Raw genomic sequence first — 13,163 nt, 5'->3', positions numbered from 1 at the left:
GCTCTTGCTCAGGGTGGTTTTGAATTCCTGACCTCGAGCAATCCGCCCGCCTCGGCCTCCCAGAGTGCTAGGATTACAGGTGTGAGCCACCGCACCGGCCCAGAAAGGGTTTTTTTTTTTTTTTTGAGACAGAGTCTCACTTTTGTTGCCCTGGCTAGAGTGAGTGCCGTGGCATCAGTCTAGCTCACAGCAACCTCAATCTCCTGGGCTCAAGCGATCCTCCTGCCTCAGCCTCCCAAGTAGCTGGGACTACAGGCATGCACCACCATGCCCGGCTAATTTTTTGTATATATATTTTTAGTTGGTCAATTAATTTCTTTCTATTTTTAGTAGAGACGGGGTCTCGCTCAAGCTGGTTTTGAACTCCCGACCTTGAGCAATCCGCCCGCCTCAGCCTCCCAGAGTGCTAGGATTACAGGTTTGAGCCACCGCGCCCGGCCCCAGAAACGGTTTTAAATTGATTATTCCCCCACTCTCACACCAAGAAAAAGGCAATATAATGAAAGGAACAAGGGCCAAAGGAAAAAGGGTCAGGCTTCAGCTCTACAAAGACTCTCCAGTCCAGTCTTGGCGCGGTGCCTCATGCCTGTAATCCTAGCACTCTGGGAGGACGAGGCAGGTGGATTGCTCAAGGTTAAGAGTTCAAAACCAGTCTGAGCAAGAGCAAGACCCCGTCTCTACTAAAAATAGAAAGAAATTAATTGGCCAACTAATATATACAGAAAAAATTAGCCAGGCATGGTGGCGCATGCCTGTAGTCCCAGCTACTCAGGAGGCTGAGGCAGTAGGATTGCTTGAGCCCAGGAGTTTGAGGTTGCTGTGAGCTAGGCTGACACCACGGCACTCACTCTAGCCTAGGGAACAAAGTGAGACACTGTCTCAAAAAAAAAAAAAAAAAAGACTCTTCAGTCCAATTGAGTGGCACTAGACACTAAGCAGGAAATGTTATAAAATCAATTCTGATTAGCCTAAAAAAATCAAATCAGCCTGTATTTCGAGGATAATGTCAAATGAAAATAAAAGTATCCATACCTCCTCCAGTTTATTATCACCTGATTTATGGCTAGAACTATCTAAGGATGATACTCGCTTTGATTTTTTTTCATATTCATCAATATCTCCATTTGGTAGATCTTTTCTTCTTGACTTATGAGATTTAGAGAATTCATCTGAAAGTCTATTAAATCCTTCCTCAGTGTCTCCATTTAGCTTCTCTTTCATTTTAGCTTTTTTGGGCTTGGGAGCATCCAGGTTATCCATAACACCATTTTCTCTTGCTTCTGATTTTTCATCTGAGTCATAATGGTGCCTTGACTTCCTTCTATCACTCTGTGGACAAAGAAGCAGTGACAAGAGGCTCACAAGGTTTCCTTTTAAGACTCTAGAAAGTTAGAGTATGACTTCCCCACCAGTTAAAAGCTCATTCTACAGTTATTTTGAAAACCCACCTGGTAGAAATCCAGACTGGTTACTAAAAGCCAAGCTCTAACTAAGCCTCACCTGTTGCTATCTTTCTCATCCCATCCCTTGCATTCAACAAGTCTCAGGCTCTAGCCCTCTCTAATACCATCATAAGATTTAAGGGAATAGCTTCTACTCAAGAAAAGAATGACAACCCCAGAATTATAAATTAAAAAACCAACAAAACTAACATTTCCAAGAGAAAAAAATTAATATTTAAATTAATATTTATTGAGTACCTACCCAGTATTGCGTAATGTGTTTTCAGCTTATCTTGTTTAAATCTTCATAACAACCCTATAAGGGAAGTACAGGTCCATAATCCCTTATCCGAAATTCCGATATCCATAAAGCTCTGAAAACCGAAAGTGTTTTTTGTAACTCATTTGGAGGCAAAACCTAACCTGACCTGATTTGACGGTAAAATTTATTTATTTTTTTAATTTGTGCAATCCTTCAGAAATGAAATGGCAAAACTTAACTTGAACTAATGTGAGGCTATTTATAGTCTTTATTAATCCAACTTAGTATGACTATTCATATTTAATATTAAGGTATTTGACTACAAGTTTCAGGCCCCAAACCCTGCTGGGGTGTTCCCCTCCTAAAAATTCCCAGATTTCTGAATTCCAAAACACATCTAGTTCCAAGGATTTTGGATAAGGGATAGTGAACCTGTATTACCTTTTTACAGATGAAGAAACAAAAGTTCTAGGGGGTTAGGTAACTTTCCAAAGACCCACATATGGGATTGCCTGCAAGTGGAAGTGCTAGAAATTAAATCTAGCACTGACTTGAAAGCCCATGTTCTTTGCACATCATACTTCCTTCCTGAACTTAATAATTGACAGGTTTTAAAGAAAAATAAAACAAAACTATATAATTCACATACTAGCCCAACTGCTATACTTTCATGGAAGGACCGTAATCCTGGAAACTTTTTTAAAAATTTTATTTGGTTAATGGAACTTAAAAAAATAAAGCAGGCTTCTGCAACTTCAGTTTTAAAGTGACAAACTGGTGACCAGTGTTTAAATATTTGCAGAACACAAGAAATGATTCAGAAATTTAGCACTTCTTCAGAATTACTGGTCAAGATAGTAGTTATTAGTTATAGTAAAAACTACTACCACAAAATTTACACCATGACTTACACAATTTTTAGTGTTCTTTCACATACAATTTTGTCACCTTTAAGACAGGAGTTGCTGTAAAAATTGAATAACACAATATGTGTGAAAATGCTTTGTAGTTACATGTTACATCATTTGATCTTTAGTTAACTGCACTAGCCCACATCTCCCCAAACTAATAGGTTCTACAGAAACAAGATTATTTATAGAGTTGGCTTTGGGGTTTGAATTGCTCCTGGGCCCTGCACTTCAGGGAGAAGTTGAAACAAGGCAAAGTGAGAACTCTCAGTCCAAGCCCAGCAACATGCCAAGGTGATGAATTACATCATTCCACTTTGGACCCACAGCACTTGACACTCTCCGTTTCCTTGGTTTCTTTTACACTCCATATTTCCTTCTTATCCTCTTACCTTTATCACATCTTCTTCAATGGTTCCTCTCCCTTCTCCTTCTGTGGATGCTCCTTAAATCTTTCTGTATTCTTTCACACCATTTTCATAGCTTCAACACACACTTTCAGACTCCAATCCTCACCTGCATTCCAATTCTAAGAACCTAAGGACCAGTTCCATATCTCAACACATCCAAACCAAAGTTACTTTCCTCACTACCAGACCACTATTCTCATGCTCTACTTCTATTAGTTGGTATTCCAATACAATCATTTCCTAATCTCCAGTTATCCTTCATAAAGAGCAATCAACAAATATTTCTGGAGAACCGACAACATGAAAGCCATCAACTTATAAGAATATAATGAAATGTAAGGATGGACAAAAGATAAGGTCATTTTCCTTAAGAATCTTTGAGAAATATTTGGGAAAGATACACACAGGAAAAATGAGCTAACTTTACAAGGAAGCACACAACAAATGCCAACTGAATGACAAAGATAGCCACTGGAGAAAGAATTCAAAGGGGAATGAGATTACTGTACACTAGAGTGGTTAGAAAAGACTAGACCTTGACAGATGGATAGGATTTGGATGCAAAAGGAAAGACAAGTATTTCAAGATGAGCCAAAATTAAAATAACTGTTTGGTGATTCCACTTACACTCTAAGTACCCACAGTAGTCAAATTCATAGAGACAGAAAGTAGAACGATGGTTGCCAAGGGTGGGAAGAGAGCCAAATGGGAGTTAGTATTTAGTGGGCACAGACTTTGTTTGGGATGATGAAAAAATTCTGCAGACAGACAGTAGTTATGGTTGCAGAACAATGTAAATATACTTAATGCCACAGAATATACACTTTAAAATGATCAATATGGTAAATTTTAAGTTATGTATATTTTACCACAGTAAAAGAAAACTAGTTGACTGGAATGGCAAGTTTACCTTAATGATAAAGGTCAGAAGGGTAGGTTCTGCTCTCTGAGGCTATACAAAATAAAGCTCATTTTTTGTCAAATGTCAGCCTTCAAATACTGCCACCTCAGCATCCTCAGCTCTGTTTTCTTTTCTCTAGGTCAAATACCTGTGCATTTTTCAGGACCATGTGATCGTCTAATTATTCTGGAATTCCTCCCCCCTTTCTTTTCCTTTTTTTTGAAGGCGGGGAAGAGAAGTCTCTACAACTCCTCTACGGGCACCTTGAGGCAGAGGCCATTTCCTATACTTATTTAGTTTAAATTCCTTGGTGCTCAGCAAAGAATAAGGTACAAATTAGGCTCAATAAATACCTGCAGATTGAATGAAAATACTGACAGTGAGAGCTATTAATAATACAACCGACACAATCTCCATCACTGCCAAATCCTGGCAACGCTGACTGACACTTTTCCTTAAGCCTCTATAGACTAGTTATCGAGGTTTGTAAAAAAAAAATCTTTCCTCAAGATTCTCGCACATAAGACAAGGTGACAAGGAAGTAACACATATTCAAGGCAATCATTTTTCGTAATTATCTTCTAAGGCTCCAATGAGAACCAAATGACAGGCCTTGCGGCTTGAGAAAGAGGGAAAAAAGAACAGATTTCGTGGTGATGGGAGCTTGAGTATGCCCATCGTCTAGGAAAGATTCAGGCGCCAACGGGAAGGGATGAGGGGCCAAGGGGGGCCGGCCCAAAGCCCAGAACTGTCCTTGTCCAGGTCGGGAGCGTGGAGGTGGAAATGGTCCCTGAGCGACCTCATAGGGCCAAGGGCGGCGCGAAAGGAGGCCCTCGGATGCTCTGGCCGGGATCTGACAAGCCATCATTAGGCACAGTTTCCCTCCCCGCCCAAGCCGGCGCAGCCCAAAAGGAGGCGCGGCCCTTCCTCAAGCGCACCTTTTGCCTCTCCTTCCTCTGGCTCTCGGACTCCTCCAAGGGTGCTTCCAGCTCCATAATGTCCCCCCAGAGGAGTTTCCCAGGCATTACTGGCCGCCGTCGCCTCCCTCCAGGCACAGTGGCCACAACCACCTACGGGCAGCGACGGCGTGAAAGGAAGCGGGGGCAGGGCGGCCACCCGGTCAGGGCCGTGCGTCACTTCCGGGACACGCACCGCACGGCGGGGGTTGGGGGGGGGAAATAATCCCGGATACTCTCGTTTTAAACTCTTCCCTAGCGCCGCAACCTCCCAGCCAATGACTGTGTGAGATCTCGACGGGCCCACCCTTGTTCTGAAGTGATTGGCTTCTAGAGTAAAACCCTGGCCAATCTCCGTAAAGGACGTGCGCACTGATTAGCATAAATGGTTCGGTGTCTCTTCCCCTCCCCCACTCCGAACACTTCGCTTCGGCACCGTGGCGAGTCTTTGGGGCGTCCCAGTGTGCACTGCTGGGGCTGGGAAGCCCCTAACGGCGGCGGAAAGGGGCCGGCGCACGCAGCAGGCCCGTGCCGAGGCGAGCGCACACCGCCACGCGCTGTCCTGCCATTCGCCGCCGGAAGCTGCAGCCCTTCCTCCCGCCCATTGCGGGGGGAGGCGTTAACGTTCAACGGCTTCGAGCGAGGCCAGAGAGAGGCCTGGCTTTGGTGGGAAGGGACTTCGAGCGGTCTGAAGCGAGGCAGATGGGCTTGAAGTGAAGTCCGGGACCGGATGGACATCCGTCCCTGAAGTCTTAGGTTTTAGTCACGCAGTTGGTCCTTGGTTCATTTTAGTCCACACGCTCCTATTTGACATAAGAGGAAACTAAATCCGAGAAAGGAATTTATCTGAAGTCATACAGTCAGTTAATGGCACAGTCAAGACTAGAGAATCTGTATCTTCAGAATCCGAGATCAGTGCTTTCTCTGCCACGTCAACCTGAAAACGAGTTTCAAAAAAAGTGTTTTGGGCCGGGCGCTGTGGCTCACGCCTGTAATCCTAGCTCTTGGGAGGCCGAGGCGGGCGGATTGCTCAAGGTCAGGAGTTCAAAACCAGCCTGAGCAAGAGCGAGACCCCGTCTCTACTATAAACAGAAAGAAATTAATTGGCCAACTGATATATATATAAAAAAAAAATTAGCCGGGCATGGTGGCACATGCCTGTAGTCCCAGCTACTCGGGAGGCTGAGGCAGAAGGATCGCTTGAGCCCAGGAGTTTGAGGTTGCTGTGAGCTAGGCTGACGCCACGGCACTCACTCTAGCCTGGACAACAAAAGTGAGACTCTGTCTCAAAAAAAAAAAAAAAAGTGTTTTGGGGAAGATTCTCCCATGAAACCAGTGGGAAAAACCTAAAGAAACCTAACAGTTTTGGCCGGAAAGAAAACAAGCCTAAATGTCTTCGACAGATTATGTATTGGCTGTGAATTAAAAAGGGCTTAATTTTACTGATGGGAATTTACTGCCCCTGAATCACAATCTTATACAAAACTGAAACCTTTGACAATACTAAGGAAAACTTCCTTGGTAAACATGCCTTTTCTTACATCACCGCTACTGGCTAGTTGGCTTTCTTTTCAGAGCCATTTCTATGTCTCTTCGTGATCTTTTGGACCCAGCCACTCTACTCTTGAGTGGAGAACAAGAAACTAAATTGAGATGTAGGCTCAGGGGTATTCTCACAAACCACTTGATAATGTCTAGCACACCAGCCTTACAACCTGAGCGTCAAACTTGCGTCTCAGCAAAATTACAAATCCCTACTTGTCACGAAGTTTGAGAATTGGTCCTGAATAGCTGGAACCACAAATGTTAAATCTGTGATTGCTTCAGGCCTTATCCATAGGTAAGGATTGGCCTGAAGGCAAGGGCACCTTATCGATTGAGTACTTATCAACAGTAGGAGTGTTCAGCTAATGAGGATAGAAAAATGCACCTTTCTCCCTAGATTATGAGGATAGCTGTGTATCTCTAGTTCTGTCCTTTTCTAAATCTTTTTGTCCCAATACCTCACACCTATTCCCAATTTTCCCATGGTAAAGTCTTTATAGCCCTACAACAGGGTATAAAGATGTGATAAAAACACAGGGTAGATGTAGCTAAGAATGCCACACCTAAAACTGGAATAAAAGGAACAGATGTTAGTATCTTGTGGTTGAAGGTCAAACGTGGATGAATTAGCTTTAGCTCCTCAGAACTCTATTTTTGGCATTCACTTGTATGTCAGAAGTCCTGAGAGCAGGTCTGAAGAAGGAAAGGACTAAACTGTTCCATTCTCCTTAACCAAGTGACTCACAAGCATACTTCTGTTTTTCAGAATAACCTTCTGTGACTTGCAACACTATAAACTCTGCCTTTCTAAGCCCTAAACTCACTGAACTCAAATCCTTAGCTGCTGTCTGTGGAAAGGGCAAGTGTAAACTGATGCATGAGTAACTTGACCAAGGAGTGGCTTAGCTGAAAAACATTTGGGTTCTGCACTATAGGAGTTCTCAGAGGGTATCATCTTGCCTCAATCAACTTGGAAAACTTAGGCCAGGCATAGAAAATTTTTTTCTTCATATTTGCTCCTTCTATAAATCTCGAGATATGTATCTGATGATGAGATTTGGAAGCATGAGGGAAAGCAATAATGTACACGAATAATTAAAATGAACAGTAATTCAAAATATAATCTTAAAAGAACATCTTTATCTTCCAAATATCTTACTAGAGTCACGGATATACTTCCTTTTGCAAAAAAGTTGAGTGCTTTTCCTGCTACTCTTTGTTCCAAGGTTGAATAAAGATTTCCTTTGCTTTTGGCCTCAGCTCATTTAAACTCTGTTACCTTTAAGATATAAAAACAAGATGGCTATTTCTAAATTTGCCTCTCTGATCATTTTCAAAACTATAAGATTTTTATTTTTACTCCATAATTTGAAAGTAAAAGGTAAAAATAGCCATCAAATACAACATTTTACATCTGCATGCCAATTCTTTTTTTATTCACCATAGAAGATGGAATCAATGCATGCCAATCTTATGTAACAAGAGAGCCATTATTATAAATTGACTAAGACACAATGGGGGCACAGAATGACTGTTAAGAGTACAAAGGAAAAAGCAGAAAGAAAGCATTATAAAAACAATGCTGGGCTGGTGACTCACACCTGTAGCCCTAGCACTCTGGGAGGCCAAGGCAGGAGGATCATTCAAGGTCAGGAGTTCAAGAAAGTATTATAAAAACAATGAGAGGGAAGAGGGTGTTTTTCCCATTGTCATGTGACCTTGGCCAACTCAACTATAAAATCTATTGTTAGTAAAATGAGGACAATAATGCTAATAGTGTAGGAAATTGGATCATTTGATATAATAACACTACAGAAGTAAGGTACAGAGATGCTTATCTTCACTTGAGGTTTTGACAGCATTAAAAGCAGCCATATTTGAGCACATTTATCACATGTATATTTATGTATGTATATCTAGCTCATAATTCAAATCTTTAGAACAGCTTTTTAAATGTTTAACCATTGGAGAGACATCTTGCTGTTTCTTTAGTCAATTACTTTGTAGATGTTTTGAATCCCGGGTTTCAGAGGTACCTCAGTCATCCCAGAAGAGGGCACTATTATCCAAGAAATGTTTGGAAGCTGCTTGTTAAAGAGGGAGAAAGATATGTGAGATACCGGCAAACTAGTCATGAGTTTGTATTTGATATATACCCCCATTCTTGTTTCATGACTCTGATTTCTCTCTTCCCCCACCCTTGTTAAGCAATAGCCTGTTTTTCCCAAAACCTTCTCAAGTAGCTATACTCAAAATGCAGTGGTTCCCAATCTTTTCACTTCTATAGGCTCTTTCCATTATTTTTTCCCACGGATTTGACATTTTGAAATATTTTGTCTGCTAAATTGCATTTAGTAATAATTCATGGTGATTCTTCTAATCTATGAATAAAACACAAATGCAGTTCAACAGTGTCACACCAGCATGGGATAGGATTACATTAATGAGCTGGTGTAATTTCAACCACTCGCAAAGAAACTTAATGTTTTAGTTAGCAAGAAGTTAAAGTTAGGCTAAGGAAATGTACGATTTCTATTAGTATTTTTGAAACATTGAAAATAGCTTGTAAAAAGTTCAGCTACTCTTTAGGGGACTCCCAGGAGTCTGAGATCCCAGATGGGAGAAGATAAACAGTATCTCACATTGTATGAATGTTTACAGTAAACCCATAGTTTGCATATTTTATTCCTATTTATAAAATAAGGTATTAACTATAAACTTGTTAGCTTAAGACATAACACCTCCCCCAAGCATACCTGGATTTTGATAGAAGATACATTCTGTAATCTTTACCCAAAAGACTAAATCTGTAATGGAGAAATTCCAGACAAACTAACAAAAACAGGAGACCTGTATAGTGGGCAATGTATTTACCTATCAGGCGTGGTTTGTGTCTATATAAATATATTAAAATTATACACATATATATATTTATAACAATATTAGGTACTTCCTACATTGGACACTTTTGGTAGATCATCCCTAAATCTCACAATAATCCTGTAAGGTAGCTATCGTTACTTATTTACAAATGAGAAAGCTGAATCGGAGAAGTTTGATAACTTGGTGTATCACACAGCTACCCAGGATGGGACTGGGATTCAAACTTGTGTCTGAATCCTAAGCTGAGATCATTAAGCTGCCTCAAGAAAACTGTTTTCTCATTAGAGAACAGACTGTAATAGAAAAGTGAAATAAAGAACTAACATTTCCACAAAAAAGCGATTATTGAGGGAAAAAATGCAGGTCACCTATTTTATAGAATAATTTTCCAAATGACAATTTAATAGCACATATTCTCATCTTTAATATCTGTGTTATATGATGAGTTTTGTAGGAGAAGAGTTTATTGGTTTTGTAATGGGCGTGCTTCATTTAATACATCTAATTAGTGTCATATGCCTCCAGTCACAAAATTAGATGGATTTCATTGGTACCTAGTTGTAGCTAGAGCCCCAAGAGACGTTGGATTCCTCACTCTACAAGAAAGTCAAAAATGAAACACAGTTGTTGGTGCTCCTTTTTCTCAGGGCTGGCAGGGATATGCACAGAAATGGAGACCTGGAAGCAATACTCGGGAATCTTGGATGAGTTCAATATTTCACATGACCCTCACTAAATCTTATAAGCATAAATCCTCACAGTTGGAAGGAGTCTTCAAAATCACAAGGGTCAATCCATTAAGCTAAATATTGGAAATTCCTCTGCAACATACCAGTGAAGAAATCACCAAGCATCTGCTTGAATGCCCTAAATAATGGGAATTCATGACTTTACAAAGCTGCCTACTTCATCTTCAGATAGTTTTGTCTAACAGGAAGTTCTGCAAACTGAGTTGAAATCTTTGTCCTAACTTCATTTGCTGGTGCTGATTCCATGCTGTAGGCCCCCTAAAACAATTTCCCCACCTCTAACCTGTCCTATAAAGTCTTTTCTATGGCAGATTACCCCACTTGGTACTCTAAGCAGGGTTTACGATGTCCTTGTGACCATGACTAATCTTCTTGGAATGCCATCATAGGTTGGTTGGGGCCCACTGAAAACAAACTGTCAGGAGTGAGTGGTCTCACCACTGCAAAACAGAGCAGTGACTCAGACCTCCTCTCCTTTGCACACCCACAGGGCTTACATGCAGCTCCCCATGGTGCTGGGCTTCACTCTGCCCCTCACTGTTATCAGGATGGTAAGAGCTGGAAAGAGGTACTCTCTAATTATTCAATTATCCTTGAGCTTTAAGGCATTGACAATCCTTAGAAACCTCTTAGAAAAAACATCCCCTCAACCATAAAACAGCACCATCATCCACCCCATCTACCCGGGGTGCTAAAACCAGTCTTGATTTCTCCATGTTCCCCAAACCCAAGAGAACTGACCATTCCAATACTCAGTCTGAAAAGGTCTGCTGGAAAAAATTCTGGCAAAGCTATCTAGGTCATATCACAAACAGAAATGGATCTAAATGTAGATGAACTGCTAAACATCTACCAGCCATTTTCCATCTTTTCTCTTAATCTCTGATTCAGAACCTCCCTTTTACTCACAAGCCATTTGGTAACCATTGCCCTTCTATCTCTACCATCTGACTTTTCATTGCCATGCTCTAGAGAGAGCTTGAAATGTAAAATGTAGGAAGGACCCAGAGTGGTAGAGCCAGATGTCTACTGCCACAGGAATTTTGGACCTTGTCAGTCAGTCACATTTGGAGCCATTTGTTCATGTCCAAGCTGGTCAAAGAGAAGTTTCTGGGCAGCAATGATTTGATAAAGGAATTCTTGTTGCAAAGTAGCAAACACCATTTATATAAATTCTTTGTGATAACAATAAGACTTCAGTTGCAGAGTATCCATACAACCCTCAAACACACACAGTGTTCTAAGACTTTGTGTTGAAATTTGGTGAGATCCACTTAACACAGAACTCAGTATTAGTGTAGGTAAAAAAAAAAAAAATTCTCTACTGGGTAGTAAATTAGTATCCTATGTATTTGAGAAATGAATATCTAAAAATTCAAGTTAATTACATTTAATTGGAAGGGGACTAATGATTACATGTTTTTTATTGCAAACAATCTACATATTCCCAATAAATTCATAGTAAAATAAGCTTTAAAAAGCTTTAAAATACCCTGGACAGAATCGCCGGACAGGTGGCAGCTGCCAACAAGAAGCATTAGAACAAATGATGCTGGGTTAATAAATTGCCTCATTCATTAAAAAAAAAAAAAAAAAACAACTTTAAAATACCAAAAAAGGAAAAAAGGCAATAATTAGAACAAACTATGTAGTAAGGTTAATTGCATATTTATACTTAGCTTTTGAAGATTCTTATAATAGTTGATTGAAAGAGTCTATAGTAATGCTGTACATTTTTACAAAAAAAAATTTTCCAAAAGAAAATTAAACATTAATGACTGGAGTTAGTTGTAATAAGGAATTGGATGTGAGTGTTTGACTGCTCTTTGTGCCTTCAAAGTTCTGCAGAAAATTCTGTCTTCTTTTCAATCCATCCAAAATGACTGAATTATTGGATGTCAGACTCTGTGTCCTAAAGATATTAAAAATAACAGGATTATTGTCTTCAAAAGGGACCTGGAATTTTTTTTTTATTTTTTTTTGAGACAGAGTCTCACTTCTGTTGCCCGAGCTAGATTGCCGTGGCATCAGCTTTAGCTCACAGCAACCTCCAACTCCTGGGCTCAAGCAATCCTCCTGCCTCAGCCTCCTGAGTAGCTGGGACTACAGGCATGCACCACCATGCCCGGCTAATTTATATACGTATATTTTTTTAGTTAGCCAATTAATTTATTCCTATTTATAGTAAAGATGGTATTTATAGTAGAGACAGGGTCTCGCTCTTGCTCAGGCTGGTCTCGAACTCCTGACCTTGAGCAATCCACCCACCTCGGCCTCCCAGAATGCTAGGATTACAGGCGTGAGCCACCATGCCCAGCCAAGGACCTGGATTTTTTTTTTTTTTTTTTTTTTTGAGACAGAGTCTCACTTTGTTGCCCAGGCTAGAGTGAGTGCCGTGGCGTCAGCCTAGCTCACAGCAACCTCAATCTCCGGGGCTCAGTGATCCTACTGCCTCAGCCTCCCGAGTAGCTGGGACTACAGGCATGTGCCACCATGCCCGGCTAATTTTTTGTATATATATTTTTAGTTGGTCAATTAATTTATTTCTATTTTTGGTAGAGACGGGGTCTCGCTCAGGCTGGTTTCGAACTCCTGACCTTGAGCAATCCGCCCGCCTCAGCCTCCCAAAGTGCTAGGATTACAGGCGTGAGCCACCACGCCCGGCCTAGGACCTGGATTTTTAATCAAAGCATTATACTTTCATTTGTTACTGTCATGTTGAACCGTACATTTGCTCATACTAAGGTGCACTTATCAAGTAAGTTAACCTTTAAAAATCTAAAGTTCTCTACATTTTCAAGGCTTCACAATAAATAGCACCTCAATTATTCAACAGCTGCTTTCAAAAAAGTTCATATTTTCTGAACAAAATCTCTTCTCAGATCCTATATCAAGTATATTCTAGGCAAAGACAGTAAGTTCCCTAAAAAACTCTTCCATACATCTGAAGTGGCCAACATCTTCCTGTGTAATGTATTACTTTTTGAGAAATCATATGAAAGGGAAAAGCCAACTATTATAATTTTCATATTGATAATGTTCTTTTTCTAGGAGCTGTAAGCTATGTTCATCCCTTTTCTAACACATCTGCCTTGCTTCAGCCAACT

General features: G+C 40.6%; 2 protein-coding genes across 7 annotated transcripts in view; both read right to left on the bottom strand.

Annotated features, from left to right (window-relative positions):
- Window positions 1–5,077, bottom strand: part of DDX50 (DExD-box helicase 50) — a 34,243-nt gene extending 29,166 nt beyond the window's left edge. For 2 of the 6 annotated variants that reach the window (XM_076010054.1, XM_076010059.1), the window contains exons 1-2: window positions 4,862–5,077; window positions 1,033–1,329 (exon numbers count right to left, since the gene is read on the bottom strand). In XM_076010054.1, the coding sequence (XP_075866169.1) occupies window positions 1,033–1,329; window positions 4,862–4,948 (384 nt within the window). In that variant the 5' untranslated portion in view covers window positions 4,949–5,077. The other 4 variants (XM_076010055.1, XM_076010057.1, XM_076010056.1 and 1 more) reach the window with 4 other exon arrangements.
- The window catches only part of STOX1 (storkhead box 1), a 54,868-nt gene continuing 46,567 nt past the window's right edge, over window positions 4,863–13,163 (bottom strand). Inside the window, exon 4 of the mRNA XM_020280436.2 lies at window positions 4,863–11,968. Coding sequence (XP_020136025.2) covers window positions 11,821–11,968 — 148 coding nt within the window. The 3' untranslated portion in view covers window positions 4,863–11,820. The remainder of the gene's footprint in view (window positions 11,969–13,163) is intronic.

This window comes from Microcebus murinus, chromosome 14 (genome assembly GCF_040939455.1).
Source record: "Microcebus murinus isolate Inina chromosome 14, M.murinus_Inina_mat1.0, whole genome shotgun sequence".
In the NCBI taxonomy this organism is placed as follows: domain Eukaryota; kingdom Metazoa; phylum Chordata; class Mammalia; order Primates; family Cheirogaleidae; genus Microcebus; species Microcebus murinus.
This window is presented reverse-complemented; position numbering and strand designations above follow the sequence as displayed.